Source organism: Mobula hypostoma, chromosome 2, assembly GCF_963921235.1.
Source record: "Mobula hypostoma chromosome 2, sMobHyp1.1, whole genome shotgun sequence".
Classification (NCBI taxonomy): Eukaryota; Metazoa; Chordata; class Chondrichthyes; order Myliobatiformes; family Myliobatidae; genus Mobula; species Mobula hypostoma.
Window position 1 is genome coordinate 21534380 of NC_086098.1, and position 18941 is coordinate 21553320.

Sequence of the window (18941 nt, forward strand, 5' to 3'; positions counted from 1 at the left end):
CCTTGGTGTTCCAGCATCTGCAGATTTTCTCATTTGTGATGAACAGTTCTGGAATGTTTGTCATCTGCCATTCAAATATTCAATACAGTGAAATTTAAACTACTTTGTCTAAAGTAGCACAGAAACAGGTGAAGTTTCCCTACATATATAGCGAAATGTGCATAAATTTACACTGTCAAATGTAGTAAGTTATTACATCTATATAAAAGTCCTGTATTTTTAAGGGAGTTCCTCACAGAACTGCTGCCATTTAAGCTATGCTGCAAGATGTAGGCTATGAATTGGGTCATATTGCAATTGGAGAGATCTGTTTTAACTATCTGCAGTAATTCATATTAAAGAAATTCATGGTTTGAGGTTTATTTGAAATACAACATGACTAAAAAAATTAAATCAACAGTTAAAATGTTAAGTGACATGTAGATTGATGTTAAATTATTCATATATAGCAACTGATTAGATTTAAATTTGCATAGAATTAATTGACATTTATCTTGGGATTAAAGCTTCAATAGAAACTTATCCTTATTATAAATAGTTGTTTTTGCATCATGAAGGATTTCTTAATTTCCAATTACAATTCAGTACTTTGAAATCCTTATCACTTTGGCTACCTCATTCCTAGCTGGGGTTTTAATAAAGTTAACATCAAATTTACATTAAAGCTATACTCATTTCCAAATTTAATGTTTATAATAAAATCCACAACCATTTCCACAATCACTTCTAGTTTACTAAATGGCAAAAGTAAATCTGATAAAGCAAGGCTAGTCAGTGATCAGTATTGATCTATCTTTAAATCTAACATTAAGTATATACACCCTGAAATTCCAGAAAACAATTCCAATACTTAAGTGCAAGTTGCATTTGTCACTACACAACGATTCATTTTGTAGATAGTATTCTAAATCATATTATTGACTAGCTTTATCCTTGTCACTAAGAAAATTTCTACAGACTAGTTACACATTTCAAGACGAAAGCTAGCTTTTTCCTCTGTAAATAGTATACAACAATATTTTAATAGGACACTGATATTTACCATCAACATAGGCAAATCATTTTGATGTTTGCATTCATCTCAATTATCAGCACTAGATTATCCACTGAATCTGTTGAACACGTCAAAGGTGAGGTATTAGCCATGCAATAAAAGTGAAAAGCATTACATAACACACCCATGTTTATAATTATGCAGTAGTCTTCAAATACTGTTAGCAGAGTTTTAATCACAAGACTAACTAGACATTGAAACAACAAGCCACATGCTTTAAATGTTGGCTCTTCAATCAAAGTCACGAGTTGTCAAAACAAGTGGTGCAACCAGTGTCCATCCATAGAGCAGAATACAAATCCAGCTGGAAGAAATCTTGACCCAAACTGATGGCCACTTGCTGGTCATTTCATAAGAAGAGTCGGGACTGAAAGGAGAAAACATAATTATCATTAACACACTAAGCATGCTGAATATGATCAAATATCCACAAGGTATGTATCCTTAATAAGTGTGTCATTTATCTTTATGTGTCTTATCCAGCCCCCATCCTCTATGTTTGGTTAGATGCACAAATCTCTGTTGCATTAGCCAAGTCACTTTACATGGGTAATATACCTGTTCCTTACAAGATGACCACTCCCTGCTATAGGACAGTAGGTAGATCATCACTTCATTTGTTATATACAAAAGGTGGTGTATTGCTCTTGCTGGTCATAACTGGATTCTGAACAACAACACTGAATCTTGTCTTAGACCATAAGATATACGAGTAGAGTTCCACCATTTGGCTGATCCATTTCCCTCTCAGCCCCAGTCTTGTGCATTCTCCCCATATCACTTCAAGCCCTGACTAATTAAGAATCTATCAACCTCTGCATTAAATATACTCAAAGACTTGATCTCCACAGCCATCTGTCGTGACAAGGTTGGTGAGCTTACATAAAGTTCAGTTCTCTCCAACAAATGCTTGTGTTCCAGCAAGATTTACTCAGCACAGAATTTATTTGGGGTGGCATGATAGCATTGTGGTCAGCATAACTCTTTACAGTTCTAGCAACCTGGATTTAACTCCTGCAGCTACCTGTAAGGAGTTTGTACGTCCTCCCCGGAACCACATGGATGCTCTGGCTTTCTCCCATGATGAGGCTACGGTTAAAAAAGGGGTTACTGGACAGTGCGGTTCAAAGGGCTGAAAGGGCCCATTTCACGTAAATAAAATGTAGCATCACACAAGATGAATCATTATGACCAAACCCAACATAAAAAAAGAACAAGTACAAACTTATCATGCCTCAAGCATCACAACCTGGTATGGAAGTTGTCCTGTCCAAGACCGAAAGAAGCTGCTGAAGATCGTGAACATGGCGCAGCACATCACACAAACTAATCTTCCGTCCTTGGACTCACTTTACGCCGCACGCTGTCGGAGCAGTGCTGCCAGGATAATCAAGGACACGACCCACCCAGCCAACATACTTTTCGTCCCTCTTCCCTCTGGGAGAAAGCTCAGGAGCTTGAAGACTCATACGGCCAGATTTGGGAACAGCTTCTTTCCAACTGTGATAAGACTGCCGAATGGATCCTGACTCGGATCTGGGCCCTACCCTCCAAATATCCCCACCTGCCTCGTTTTTTTTTGGCACCACCTTACTTTCCATTTTTCTATTTTCTATTTATGATTTATAATTTAAATTTTTAATATTTACTAATTTTTACTATTTTAAATAATTTAAATATTTGTAATCCAGGGAGTGGGAAGCGCAGAATCAAATATTGCTGTAATGATTGTACGTTCCAGTATCAATTGTTTGGCGACAATATAAAGCTATAATGCCTAATTCTTGATAAGGTTACATTAAATACTATTTTCAATTTCAAACTACTTATTTTTCCCACAGAAAAACAAGTGTAAACTGAATACTCAACGCTATTAGCAGTTAATGAAATGTTTTGATTTAAAATATTTACATACCTATACCAATTGGTTAGTGTCATCATAATGTAAAGAGATGCCAAAAATAGCATAAAATGAAAGAAGGAATAGCTGTAGGTGACACCATCTCTTTCATTGTCCTCTGCACGATGTGCATTGTTGCCATCATCCAGCGAGCTGTCACTTCGAGGAACTCCTTCTTCTATAAGTGTTGATTCATCACTTGTTAGCGTGAGTTTGTTAACTTGGCTGTTGTTTGATGTTCGAATACTGTCAATATTCAAAAGACTAAACGTTAGTTACTTGCTATAAATAAGCAATTGCTGCACAGAAAATTAGTTTGCATCGGTACACTATCCCAATTCATTTTCTCTGCTTATGAACACTTTATTCGTTCACTCAGAATTGGGAGAAATTAACAAAATCAGTCATTGTGTGTTGCAGTGTTTACCTCATATTCAAGGTTTATGATGGAAAATCTGGGGTTAGAAATTAGTTCTCAATATAAATGGACAGTGCACAACTTGTATACATTGAATTCTGCTTCAGAAATGTGGCTGTTCTGAAATCTGAGGCATTGATAGCACATTAAGTCAAACATCATGATTTATGGGCAGTAAATCCAAAGTCAAGATACAAAGGGCTGAATAGCTGGAGTCAATAATTTGCACAAAATAAAAATCCTGTTGAAGACATTCTACCAGCAAATCCCCAGGACAGTAGTTCCAGCCCTAAACAGCTACAGCTGCTTCAGAAATAATGCAATGTTTTAAACAGGCAGGTTTGCTGAAAATTGGACAATGTTAGTTTGCAATCAAGACAGGAATTGGCTTGAAATCCGGTCAGCACAAAGCCTTTTTACTATTTATGAGGTAGAAATCATAGCAAGTATCCTGTACTTGATTGGACATGCATTTCCAAAACCAAGCTAAATATCATGCAGGAGAATACAACTGTTTTGACTGGAATCCCAGGAATCATTCTAGCTGTTCATTTCTTCTGCCACCATGCCTGTATTGTGTTCCAGCTTCAACTAGGATGCCATAGAATGCCAGATAGTAAAAAAAAAGTTATTAGAAATAATTTAGAAAGATGGCGATTGTGCACCGAAATAAAGAAAAACAAGGAGATAGTAGATGAATTGAACAGGCATTTACTGCCAGTCTTCACTACAGAGGGTAACATCCTAGGGAGAGGAAAACATGTACAAAAGGAAAGCTAATCACCTGGAAGTAATACTGAGCAAATTACAAAAACAGCAGGCTGCCAAGTCCCCAAAAGAAGTGGGTAATGGGATAGCTGAAGCACTGCTTTCAATTTTTGGAAGTTCCCCCAATTTGAGAAAGTTTACATTATTTGAAAAGTCAAATTAAGTCATAAACACAAAATAATCTGGAGATGCTGTTGTCAAAGGAACACTCACAATGCGCTGGAGGAACTCAGCAGGTCAGTCAGCATCAGTTGAAAAGATTAGTCGACGATTCGGGCCGAAACCCTTCGTCAGGACTGAAGGAAGAACTTTGGGGGAGGGTTTGAAGAATGCTGGTAGTTGAAATAAACAGTAATTTGAAAGACAAAGGGGTGGGGGAGGGGAAGCAGGGAGGTGATTGGCAGGAGAACAATGCGTAGTAGTAGAAGGAGGTGGAACTATGAGGGAGGTGATGTGAAATAGGGATAGAGGAAGGGAGGGGGAGGGAATTTCTGGAAGTTGGAGAATTCTATGTTCATACCAAGGGGCTGGAGACTACCTAGACGGTATATGAGCTGTTGCTCTTCCAACCTGAGTTTAGCCTCATCATGGCAGTAGAGGAGGCCATGTATGGACATATCTGAATGGGAATGGGAAACAGAGTTGAAGTGGGTGGCTACCGGGAGATCCTGTCTGTTGTGGCGGATGGAGTGGAGGTGCTCGACGAAGTGATCCCCCAATCTGCGTCGGGTTTCACCGATGTAGAGGAGGCCGCACCGGGAGCACCGGATGCAAAATAGTCAAATTAAGTCCTTCAATCAAAAAAAAAATGAGACAAAACTACAAATAAATTATCTTAATATCAATTCTAGGGAAGAAATTGGATTAAAAATGTTTTGTGCTATTTAATCTCTGAGGAAGTGACAACACAAACTGAAAAAAATATCAAAATTAGAAGTTAGCAGACCACTTATCCACACCATCCATTCACCCATTATTTCATGATACATAAACACAATATACTGTCACAATACAACTTTGACATGTTTCGTCATTCTCCAGGCACACACTTTTTTTAAAATAAAAATACTCCTGATCAGATTGTTAAGATAAAATGCACACCTACTGACCTTGAATAAAGAACACAAAGTAAAAATAGGATCAGTCCTATAATGCCTTGTGCATCCCACCACTGGGTGACTTGACCGGGGACATGAGTCCCTGTGCTATTGTACCCAATCATGCTCAATAAACTTGGATTGCATTTTCGGTCTGTAAAAACACACATACACGAAAAGTAAATTCCACATGAATAGCTGCATTTTCACCAGTTTCCATGCTGCAGTACTCTGATTCTAATTCTAAATGTTCCAATTAATAACATTCTTATTATCTGTGAAGGGATATTTCAAGTATTTTAAAGACCAAATTAAATGAATTATAAAAATGACAATACTGGTTGAGTACCTCCTTATCCAAAATGCTTGAGGCCAAAAGTGTTTTTGATTTTTTTCAGATTTTAGAATATATAACGAGATAGAAACATAGAAATCTACAGCACATTACAGGCCCTTCGGCCCACAACGATGTGCCAAGCGTGTAACCTGCTTTAGAAACTACTTGGAATTTCCCCACCGCATAGCCCTCTATTTTTCTAAGCTCCACTTACCTATCTAAGAGTCTCTTAAAAGACCCTATTGTATCCGCCTCTACCACCATCGCTGGCAGTGCATTCCACACACCTACCACACTCTGTGTGGAAAAACTTACTTCTCTTATCCCTCTTGTACCTACTTGCAAACACCTTAAAGCTATGCTCCTCGTGTTAGCCACTTCAGCCCTGGGAAAAACCTTCTGACTATCCACACGATCAATTCCTCTCATCATTTTGTACACCTCTATCAGGTCACCTCTCATCCTCCGTCGCTCCAAGGAGAAAAGGCCAAGATCACTACCTATTCTCACAAGTCATGCTCTCCAATCCAGATAGCTTGGGATTGTCATCATTTCTAACTCTGAATTTATGTGCTCTTTGTCTTACACTTGTTCATCACACATATGTAGTTAACAGTAAAAATTATTCCATGCCATTAATATAATGAAAATATAATGTGTTCCGGGTAACAAAAGCAGCACAGAAGCATCGGGAGAATACCTGAATCAGCTGTTGAACAACAATAAACAGCGGCAGGCTTTCAGTCTCCAGCTATAATGCTGTGTTTTGATTAAAATATTACAGTACACTATATTTGAATTTTATAGCGTTTTTTTTAGATTTTATCTAAGGCATCAGAACAATCAAGATTATAGTCTTGTTCTGGTGATAGACTTCCGTGATCAGCAGATGGTTTAAAATATGCCATACCTTTTCTTAAATTTCTGCAACCAGAAATATTCACAATTACCTTCAATTTTACTTCTCCTCTAATATTTATCTCTGTGTACATGTAATGCTACTGTGACACTGTAATTCCTTGGGATCAATAAAGTATCTATCAATTGTGAGGAAATACCAACAGTAAACTCCCAGACAATTTCGTCAAGATTTTTTTTGTCTTTGAAAAATAATCTTTTAAGGTCTACTCCCTTTGATCTGGGAAGTAGTAAAACAAGACAAGGCGTTTTTTCCCCCCTCTATATTTTTAAGTGCTGAAATTCTTAATTCATTTTAAGGCAACAGTGCAATTTTCAATGCCACCCTGAGACTGCCTGGCTTGAGTATTTCCAGCATGTTATTTCAGTATAACATCATCTTCACAGTGCCAATGAGTATCAGAGTTTCAGGCTTAATGTACAACAAGGAGCATTACTTTTAATATACCTCCCTTCTGACATAGTTTAGGAAAATGATTAAAGTACCTGGTTCATTGGTCATTGCTGACCATGTAAGATACATGGTGTACAAAGTGATGATGGAGGATTGCAGCAAACCAGATCGGGGCTGAGATTCCTGAAAATAGACCCATCATATAAATTGCACAATATGCTTTCTCCTTAACGTAACTTTAAAGACATGACCAAATATTCAGACAGCAAAGGCCTACAGTCTTATTCGATGCTAGCTTAATTAGTCAGTACGTTCAATCATTTTGTCTTTGTAAGTTTCAGCATGTTATACCTGCAAACTTCACCTAGCATGATCATGTATGACATATTGATGAGATCACATGCATAATTGTCCGAGGCATGTGTGGATATTCTAAACTCCCAAAAAAGCACTTGCTTAGACTCTTCACAAGAGATATTCCAAAAAAAGTGTAAACTAAAGCTCAAATGCATATTTTCCATTTATAAAATTTATTGTGCATTTTGAATACAAAAAAGATTCATAGTTCACTGAGCTAAGGTTTGTTGTGAGAACCAAAATATCTTAAAAGCTATTGGTTGAGCAGAATTGAAAATTATTACCAACATGCCACCATATTTTTAAAATGAATTAATTCAAAGAGCCATTTCAAAATTTGGAAAGATATGCTTAACTTGTATTGAACGTTGTTTAGACCACAGAATACTGTACACAATTCTAGATTCTGACTCAGTGGAGAAGGAACAGAAAAAATTATGCCAGAAATGGAACTGCATACAACTTCATAACAAGACTGATAACTAGTTGGAAGTCCAAGACAGTAGAGATTAAATCAGAACCCTGATTGGTTGGAAATAGTGTTTATTTTTCAGCGATCTTTACCACATAAATGCTAAGTACAAGAAAGGATGATTGCTGAAGCAAATATCCAGTTAACACAAGAGGCTCAATAAGTCAAGTACGGAAAAAGGTCATTGGAAAAATCCAGATTAAGTGAGTAGGGAAAAACTTGGCTGGAGTTTGAACAAGTACATCATCATCCACTTTGATTCAAAGAGGACGAGTTCACATTATTTTTCAGATGTGCAGAGTAGCAAAGGAGTACAAATGACCAGGTACAAAGATAAAACAAAGATCAAGTGTGCAGATCCTAAGTGTGATAAAAACATTAAGGCAAGTTGGGCCTTTCATTTCAAGGGGAATGCAAGCAATGCAAATTTGAAGAAATGATGTTTCAGCAACTGGCTGAGTCAAACATCATCTGAGATATAATATTCTTGACTGGGCACTGTATCTCAACGCAGCCATTTTGACCTTGCATGGCGCAAATCAAGCCTTGAGGGCTACATTTCCGAATCCATGGAACAAACTCAGCTTATCTTCTTGCACTGGAAAGAATGCGATGTCTTCAAAAGGGTAAAATGATTTGAAGAAGTAGATCAGGCATGCATTGCCTTTGGTAGAGGAACCCGTAAAGAAATATGAAATTAGAGGCAAATTGATTGGATTGAAATAAGAAAGCATTACGCCAGCTGCCACCCCTCTCCCTTATACATATACAGATCATATATCTACATTTTACCTTCCTCTCACTCTACCCCTTAGAATACTATGGATTCGGAACCAATTATAATTGTCAAGATGATAGGTGGAGGTTACAAATAAGTTGCACATCAGCCTTGATCCAATATAATTCCAGGAAAAGAGCTGTAGTATTACTATGAGCTATTGTGTTACCATGCTCCTACAAACATTTACCAGGGGAGATCAAACAAAAGTGAGAAGAAGAATTTATGCTTTTTGTTGATTGAACCCTGAACTTCAAATATCATATCAACTGTCCTGAAGTTTCTAAAACATACCTGTATCTTTGGCAGGATGGACATAACAGAGGCTGCCACACATAACAGCATATTTAAACTGATGAAGACTTTGTTCTCAATGCAGCCCTCAGGATGGGTGTAGTAACAGTAGAAGAGAACTATGGCAATCAAGGACAAAAGGTAGTTCACACCAGTTGCTGACAGCAGGGCTGTAAGAGAAAGTATACGTACTCTAACCATCTAGAGCAAAACTGGAACAGTAATTTCAGTAAACTTCAGTACAGAGTCTCAATTTTCACCTATATCCTACTTTCATAAACCCACCTCACAAAATGCACATCCACACTACCCCATGGAGTTAGTAATCTCTGGTATGCTGTACTTACCTGCATACCAGCACCTGGAATTGCCTTCTTCCATTTTTTCAACCCATGACTCATTCCAGGAGTGGGCAAAATCAATGAGTAAGACCAACTGGATTAAAATGAAACAGAATGCACCAGCCATTCCAACATAGAACCAGACTGCAAATAAATAAAAATAGTTTAATATGGCAGTTTAACAAACATTACACACAACTTTAAATTGTGCATTTAGAACACTAACTATCATGTTTTGTAAATTCAAAACATTAAACATCAAAGGAAGACACTGGAGTCCAGGAATGTGGATCTGGCTTCAAGCTTACTTTAAGCAAGGCCTGCATGTATCACATGGTAGCGTGCTGACACTTACAATTCACATATTTGTATTTATACCACAATGAATTATTTAAGGTATGTGTGTGTGTATATATACACACACATACACAAAGATCACTCAAATATAACTGAAATATTAAATACACAACAGTAATCAATTTTTTTTACGAATACTAAAGAACCTAAAAGCCCTTGAAATAAAACTTTTTTGCAATTTCTATTGATGGTATAACAAAAATAAAAATTAATAATTGGTGACTGCTGGCTTACCTATTTAAAAGTATTAAAGCAAAATGGTTAATTTCGAAATAGGAAATCTGTACTAATTTGCACTGAGCTTTGTTTAGACCACACTTAAAACTATTATTTATAATTCTCTTGGCGGACAAGATTTACAAGACTGAAGAAATGAAGGAGTATATATGTAAGGAGGTTTCGACTTTTATGTTACTGCGGAGGCTAATTAAAATGGCGTCTTTGTTATGTTAATCTAGGGAATGCGGCTTTGTTGTGTTAAATGCTGAGAAAGTTTGCAATAGCAGCTTGTTTTTGCTTTAGAGTCTGATAAGAGAGTGCTAGTAACCAATTAGGATAGTTGTTATGGTTTTGGTTTATTTGAAGATACTGTATGCGCGGGGTTTTGGGGCAGAAGGCGGGAGAGCGAGACAGAGGATGGACGAGGTGCTGTGAGTCCGCTAACGGGGTCGGACCCTGAGCGGGACGTTCGGCGAGGAGACGGAGACCGACTCGTGTGGAGCGTCTGGTCGACCACCATTGTTGGTCCCAGGCAGCCGATCGAGGTGGTCCGAGGGGTCGCAGGGTGAAGAAGGTCCTTGAGCTCCAACTGTTTTGTGCACGAAGAGATTGAACTTTGATAAGTGTGGCGCCTTTTATTTTCCTTTTATATTTTATTCTCTTTTAATTATATAGTTCCAGTAATATCTATAAACTGTAAATCATTTAATTGCATCTGGTGTATTGTCTGTTATTTGGGTGGGGTGGGGTACCTCATGCAGCATCCACACAAACGAATTATCCAGATTGCCGGGGCCGAGGCTGTTTCCCTAGACGACAGTGAGCCGAGCGACCCTGAGGCCGGCCAGGGGGGCTACATATATATTACAGATGGATGTAGATACTGGGACTGTCAAGAAAAGGCAGTTTAGAGGTTACCTAACAGAGGTCTTTAAAATTACAAAACATTTTGAGTAAGCTTTCTTAAGAGAAAGGAGTAACAAGATAGACAACTTCATTACTCAAAAAAGGTGTGAATATGGAACCTATTGTCACCATGAGTGACTGCCCTGACCAGCAAAGAAGCAGTTAAGGAAAGGCTGGACAAGCAAGAAAAGAGAAGAGCTGCAAGTTTATAGAAAGATTTTTAGAAGGAGTTTCACATGCAGCATATATGCTAACATGGACTGATTGAACCCAAAATGCTGACTCCATGCAGTATGTTCTGTGTAATACTATGCCAAGTAGATAGTCAATTGCAAACACAATCTGCAGATGCTGGAAATCTAAAGCAGCACGCGCGGCCACTCCGGTGGTGATGTCTGTTATTTGTCAAGTAGGTACCGTGCACAATTCTGATTTGATGGAGACCGACATGAGAGGAAGGAGGAACATCTGGAGAAACTTCTGAAATGCTCGCTTCGCTGCCACTGCTACTGTGTGGTCCGGAATCTCTGGAGAAGGCCCCGAATCCTCGGCTTTGCTTGTTTCAGCGGCCGGGGCGAGGTCGAAGGCGCTCGGGAGGCTGTATCGGAGGGGCTGGTCAGAGGCTTGAAGTTTTCGGACTGACGGACTCAGTGTTGGCTGTGGTCAGGTGCTTCCAATGCATTGGCAGTTGTTGGTGCAGGGGGTATCTCCCTTTTGTCACCTGCTATCGGGGACTCGGGAGTCGATCGGGACTTTGAGACTTTTTTTATACCGTTCCCATGGCCTGTTCTTTTTTAAATTATGGTATTGCTTTGCACTGATGTAACTATATGTTATAACTATGTGGTTCTGTCAGTGTTAGTCTTTGGTTTGTCCTGTTTTTCTGTGATATCACTCTGGAGGAACATTGTATGATTTCCTAATGAATGCATGCATTTCTAAATGACAATAAACATGGACTAAGTGTTCTCATAATCTAAAACAACACACACAAAATGCTGGAGGAACTGAGCAGGTCAAGCAGAGTCCATGGAAAAGAGTAAACAGTCCAAGTTTCAGGCCGAGACCTTTCATCAGAACTCTTGATGGAAGTTCTCAGCCCAAAACATCGACTGTTTACTCGTTTCCATGGATGCCATCTGGCCTGCTGAGCTCCACCAGCATTTTCTGTAGATAATCTGCTGCTCTGCAAAGTAACTAAAATTATTTTCCTGTAGAGATATTTTCCCTGCTTGGCCTTGAATACAGACTTTCCTTCACTGATGATCAATACGCAACATTTTACCTGCTGTCAAAAGTTTATGTAAATTGCTGAACTCAAAATTAGTCATAAGATCCATACTACACTAGGGATGTATTGTAATTGAATTAAGACCTTGTCCACACCAATATGCCACATTTTGCAATTAAATGACTCTGTAAGAATTACCAGTACATCCATTATACAAACCTGTTGTAAAGGGTCCTTCTGGAATGAAGAAAGCACCCACTGTAATTGCAACCACTGTGGCAAACTTAAAGAACCAAAATCTAGAAAAGAATAAAAGGCCCCAAGGTCATTGACAATCTTCAGTTCTAAACATGTATTTTAATATCCTTTTTGTTCTCAAAGCAGGCACTAAACAGCATTATAAAGGTATACTGTATATTTTTATGTGTCCAAATTAATTATTATATTCCTGGTAAAAAGATTTCAACTCATTCAAACAAATGTTTTCATTAAAATGATAAAATGTGCAAAATTTAGTACTTTCACTCCAATGCCAGGGGACAGGAGACAAAACCTTAAGTGATTAATTTTAATTTAATTAATTAATAAAAATCTTCATCACTAATCAATGATGTTCTAGTCAATGTTCTACTGTATTAATATCAATAGTTCCTAGGACAGAAGTCAGAAATACAACTAGTTAATGGAGCATAGACATGGCATAGACATCTTCTCCTTTGCTATTTTATGTACAACTGTGAAGCCCAATTAATTAGCCAGAAATCTTCAGCTGAGAGAACAAAAAGAAGTACGTTAAAATGTCAAAACTCTGTAGGCACAAACTCATCCTCAGACACATCTTACTTGAAAAGCATCAAAGTCTCGTTGTTGGAAAAAAAACAAGAGTCAATTCAGACTCGTATCAGATTGTACTTCAATGGCTGCTACTAATCAAGAAATTATGACATATTACAGCCCAGAGATATTCCATGAGATAGTTTCATCAGGAGTTTGAGATTTAAGGAAATTTAAGCACTACTTTTGTCTTAGAAAACCCTTTGGATTGAAAACAAATTTCTTTCATTCCAGTTCTGTGAAGGGACAACGTGCAACCTGCAGAACCCTTCATGGTGGGGCAAGAGGAACTAGAGTTGAGAATATTGGCAGTTTGTGTACTACAAACAAAGGTAGGTTCTCACAGCATCCAGAAATCTCTTTATGATCCATCAGCAGCAAGGAATTCCTGTGAAACAATGGAATTACTTTTCTCCCCAAGATGACTATGAGAACATCTTCAATCATTTCAGAATCAAGTTTGTATCATGGAACATGTCATAAAATTCGTTGTTTTGCAGTAGTACATATTAAAAATCTATAAATTACAATATATAAAAAATAAATTAAATAAGTAATGCAAAAGAGGGGGGAAAAGTGAGTTAGTGTACATGGGTTCATTGTCTGTTCAGAAATCTGATAGCAGAGGAAGAAACTATTCCTAAAACATTGTGTGTGTGTGTGTCTTTATGCTACTGCACCTCCTATTTGATGGCAGTAATGAGAAGAGGGAATGCTCTGGGTGATGGTCATCCTTAAAAAATGGAAAGATGTAATATTGAGGCTTTATGAAGCACTGGTGACGCCTCACTTGGAGTATTGTGAGCAGTTCTGGGCCCCTTATCCAAGAAAGGATGTTTGACATTGGAGAGGGTTCAAAGGATGTTCACAAAAATGATTCCAGGATTGAAAGGCTTGTCTTACGAGCAGCATTTGATGGCCGTGGGCCTCTACTCACTGGAATTCAGAAGTATGAGAGGTGACCTCAGTGAAACCTATCAAATGTTGGAAGGCCTTGATAGAGTGGATGTGGAGAGGATGTTTCCAACGGTGGGAGAGTTTAAGACCACATGACATGGCCTCAGAATAGAAAGACGTCCTTTTAGAATGGAGATGAGGAGGAATTTCTTTAGCTAGACAGTGGTGAATTTGTGGAATTCTTTGGCACAGGCAACTGTGGAGGTCAAGTCATTGGGTATATTTAAGGAAGAGGTCTGCTCCTATATCTTATGGTCTTAATGATATTTTTCTGCCCTCCTGTCAAAGCCCAAATTAGAGTAACTTGCTTTTGGGAGTTTAGCACGAGCCACAATGCTAGAGCTGGCTAAGCATACTTAGACCTTGATGTTGGGATGTTGGCCTCAGAAAGAATGGTGACATCGGCACTGGATTTGAAGAATACTGGTGTCCCTTATCCAGTGCTCTGAGCTGCCTGCTGTATGCAGGACATCACTCAAAAGCACACAGGTTTCAAAATAACAATTTATGCAATGCTTTAAAATAGAAACTTGGGTAGCACAGTGATGCAATAGTTACTACTGCCACCTCAGTTCTCGAGACCTGCATTTGACCCTAAACATACCAAGTTTGCGTGGCCTCCCCATGTCTCCTCTGGGTGTTCCAGTTTCTTCCCACATCCTTCAGACCAAGGTTAGTTGGCTACTGCAAATTGCGGCAAAGTGGATGATAGGCATTTCGGGGAGGGCAGGACATGTTTGAGAATTTGAAAGGATAAATGCAGATGAGCGCTTGATGGGCTGGAGACCCATTTCTGTCTTGTGTAATTCTATAATAAAAAGCTCCAGGAATACTTCGCAAAAGGTGAAAAATAAGGGACTTAAGACCAAATAAAGTTTTAAAGGAGAGAAAGATAGAAACAGTAAAGGAACACAAGAGGCTGGAACAAGGTTAACAAAAGGGAAAAATTGTAGAAGAAAGCCGATGAGCACATTTATAACTTCATTAGCTTTTCTCTAACTGTTTCAGCATTTTATAATTATTTGTTATAATTGTTATTATTTGTTATAATTGTTGAAAGCTGATTTTTTTGTTGCATATCACCACAGCAACACACCACAGCAAATTCTTAACACATGTAAATGTATCTGAAAAATAAAGTTGATCCTTATTCCAATCATCTTCGTACTTAAGGTAATTTAATCAGAAATGCCTTAAAAATCATTGTTCCAATTTTTTTTTACACTCAGCTTTACAGTAAGCATTAATAGAACCCATGAGTGTATCACTTAGCAGCAGATCTTTCTGGTGCAACCTTGGAAGTGATTCATAGTGAATAAAAAAATTCTCAAAAATTGGCTGAGTAGATAAGTAGGCAGCTTTAAACTTACTCCCACAACACCAGCAATTACACAGTACACTTATAGCTGATTATCTAATTGTCACATGGAGCTAAAGTTGCTGGTAACTTACCCTCCCTCTCCCACTTATAACCAGAATGAAATCTATTACCCATTGTGTACTGCAGCCCGTGGATCCTGGCTGCTCTTCACTTTAATCATCAGCAAGGAAAACAGAAGGAAGAACATTGCCATGCCAAAGCAAACCCTGTACACTGCCTTGTATCCAACCAGCACGTCACAGTTCACCTGTCCATGGATACCAGGGACGGTGGTGCCCATTCCACCATCACAAAACCCAGGAATCTGCATAGGAAATGGGGAAATAGGAGAAATTAAAATTACTCATCATTTAAATACAAGAAAGTTGCAAACGAAATTTAAAAAACCACTCACAACACGCTGGAGGTACTCAGCAGGTCGGGCAGCATCCGTGGAAACGATCAGTCAACGTTCCGGGCCGGAACCCTTCCACTACGCACCATGATCCAGATGCATCATGCCTTATGTTACCCCCGCCAGCTATATCCACCAATGACCTGGCATGCTGAATTTCCCACTGCAGATATACTTTAGCCTTGACACCGCCCCACAGCACAATAATATCCCCGTTTGGTGTCAGAGGGATAATTGGGAAAGCAGAAACAATATATCCAATAGTTCATCCCAGATGTTTTAATGCATGGAAGGATCCGGCAAACCCAGTTACTGAGTTCTTGCTTGAGCTATTCCACAAATTCCCAAGCAAGCTTCTGGTGACAACCACCAGTACCACCATGGATTCATGAGGCTAAACATTTTAGTTCAATTGTTAAAAGTGAATTTAGTCAAATGAAAAAAAATGTTGAAAAGTGGGAAAAAACTTTCTAAATTATAAAACAACTACCTGGAGCAAACTCCACAGAAACATGCCTTGTGACTAACTGCTTTGAGGGTTATTTATATGCCTTGGCCTCCTCCCATCCTTCTGTAATAATGATCCTCTAACCCTTTCTCCCTTGCTTACTCAACTAGCATTCCTGTAAATGCATGAATTCATTAGACCCAATACTCCCTGTGTGAGCCATCTGCACATTTTTGCCACACTGGCATTTAAAATACAAAGATGCACTTGTGCCTTGCACTAGTACACTGAGCGATACCAGATGGCCAACAGATACTCAACCTTCTTGAGCTGCTCTTCCATTCCTGGCATTAACATGATACAAGCCACTCCCACTCCGAGCAGCAGAAAGAATGCAAAAATCAGGCGAGTCACTGTTGAGTTCTTCCCACTGGGGCAGCATCCGCAAAGAAGGCATGGTGCACTGCCACATAAACACGGTATCTGCAAAGAATAAGGAATGAACTAATAAAACGAGAAAGCCACAAGAGATTCTGTAGATGCTGGAAATCCGAAGTAACACATGCAAAATGTTGAAGGAACTCATTAAATCAGGTGGAATCTATGGAGAGGAATAAAGAGTGAACATTTGGGCCAAGACCCCTTATCAGGACTTGGCCCGAAACATCGGCTCTTTATACCTGCTGAGTTCCTCTAGCATTTTGCATTGTTACTTTCCATATAGCCACACATGTAAAACAGTTTATGTATGTTACCTTTATGTAGATTGCTTTTCAACAATTCATGTGAATTTTATGGAAAAAAAACCTTCAAGTGTTAAATGATTAACACTTTCAGTCACTGGACTAGGTATTAACAACTGAAACCAGTAATCTTGTGTGGTGGTATGAAATTCAATGAACCAGGTTGTGTCTGGACGGCAAACTGCACACACAGCATGAATGCATTCTGGGCTTCTTGGCAGTCACATTGTTCTCAAATTACCAAATGTACACTCTCACTGTGTTACCTTCAATAATAAACTAGGATTTTGGGAAATCCTAGGAAATCAGTTAAGTCCCTCAGAGAACACTAATAATGTCTTCTTATACTTGTGTGCTAAAATGGTGGATGAAATGCAACATGGATTCATTTGGAATTACTGGCGAGGAAAGGAAACCATATTATATTTTAATTTAGAAACGTATTTGAATAGTGTGTGTGGAGAGAAAAGAATAGATTGATAAACTATATAATCATGATTTGAAGTACAAAAGTTCAATAATTCTAATTATTGTAATCTGTTAATAATCACATTGGGAAAATGATGAAATAATCACATTGGGGAAAAACTCTCGCACAAGGTGACGAATGTGTTTAAAGAAAACTGCGACGTGCCATGGAATACAAACAGGTAACAAATTAGTGCATCAGCTTCAACACGTTGGATGATAGTTTTCTTACAGAGAAAATAAACCAGAAGAGCCACCCAGCCGGCACCTGTGAACCAGCGAGAACATCACGCCCCAGTTCTACAATACGTTCTCTCGCCCTATCACCCAGTAACTGCAGCTTGTCCCACAAAGGGCAAGATGAAAGGCAAACCAGGATACAATCTACCTCTGTTAGCGTTTGCACTGCAGATCAAGTAATACACATCAGATTTAATCTTTATATACAACGGAAGAAATTCGCAGCATCAACTAAACGAAAAAAAAATTAACACAACCAGACAGCCATCTCAACAGCCGCCCACCCAGACACGCAGTAAATTATTACTGCAAATAACGCTTGCTGCGGAGCAACCCCTTTTGATAAAAAGGAACAGATTGACCTGTCTCGCATCCACCTATAAAGCTGATTTACGGTTCGGCATCGGTTCCAGCCCGGGCCCTCGGACGCTTGACCATGTAGACGCGCAGAAACAACAGCGAGTGGTTCTCGGCCGGCAACGAGCACTCGTTCTCTAAAGGCCCGACCACCATGACTCATCCCTTCAGCCTCTCCAGCCACTATCATCGTGAACCAGCGGAGACAAAAGGCGGTGAGCGCTCGACGGTAAAACGGAAATCCCCCCACCCGGCACAGAAAAGAACAAAGGTAACAGTGGGTCCCGGTCCCGAACCCGAACCCGTGTCGATGTGAGCCTTTGTTCGCACGGTTCTGACGGGGACACAATTCGTCTCCGGCCGTTTGCTGCACACGTAAACCGACATTTCCCCGGATCTATATACCTACCCAGCTGGCTAAAGAACAAGCCCCGAGAGCGGCGCCCATCGCTCCGTCCCCCCGGCTCGGACTCCGGCTCCGGCTGCCTGCGCTGCGATTCCCAACCTCACCTCGGGATTGACAGCTTGTTTACTCGCACCCCGCTTCCGCTTGCGCGCTCCCGACCAGCGGCGTGGCACGCGCTTCCGGGTCCGAGCGGCGCGCCGCGGCGCTCGCCTCCCTGCAGTTACTGTTCAATACGGGGGCAGTTGCGTGTGCGTGATTCCAGTCTCCGGGAACTTGAGGCTGGACAGTTAAGATGTAATTGAACCCTGCCATGAATGCTGGCGGGGTCGGGATGAGTTCCCTCAACGCCGAGCGAAGTGGCTGCAATCCATGAGTACTACACATAGAAACGCTGGAGGAACTCAACGGGTCAGACAGTCGCTAAATCGACGTTTTGGGCCGATACCCTAGATCCTGATGAAGAGTCGCCCCATAGATGCTTCTGAGTTCCTCCAGCATCTTATCCGTGTGTTACTCTGGATTTATTATAGTCTCTGTTTTATTATTTTGTGCATTATTATTGCACATTGGTAAATTATTACTGTTTTTATTATTATTCTGTACTTTATTAGTTAAGTCTGCACACTGCCAAGTCTGTTTTTAAATGTTGCTGCTTTAACGAAAGAGTTTGCCACTTGAGATCAATAAAGTATATATATAGGCATCTGTTAGTCTCATGAGACCATGGATTTGCCCCTTGGAAGGTTTCCAGGGCGCAGGCCTGGGCAAGGTTGTATGGAAGACCGGCAGTTGCCCATGCTGCAAGTCTCCCCTCTCCACACCACCGATGTTGTCCAAGGGAAGGGTATTAGGACCCATACAGCTTGGCACCG

At 39.6% G+C, this 18941-nt stretch overlaps 1 protein-coding gene across 1 annotated transcript; it reads right to left on the reverse strand.

Moving 5' to 3' along the window:
* Window positions 1–1001: 1001 nt before the first annotated feature.
* On the reverse strand, window positions 1002–18231 carry serinc1 (serine incorporator 1). Its single transcript, XM_063034004.1, has 10 exons — window positions 18073–18231; window positions 16177–16338; window positions 15124–15317; window positions 12061–12140; window positions 9135–9272; window positions 8788–8957; window positions 6979–7069; window positions 5250–5391; window positions 2970–3200; window positions 1002–1421 (listed from the first exon to the last, which is right to left on the reverse strand). Exons 1-10 carry the CDS (start codon window positions 18109–18111, stop codon window positions 1286–1288), a joined length of 1383 nt encoding a protein of 460 aa, XP_062890074.1. The 5' UTR covers window positions 18112–18231; the 3' UTR covers window positions 1002–1285.
* Window positions 18232–18941: the final 710 nt, after the last annotated feature.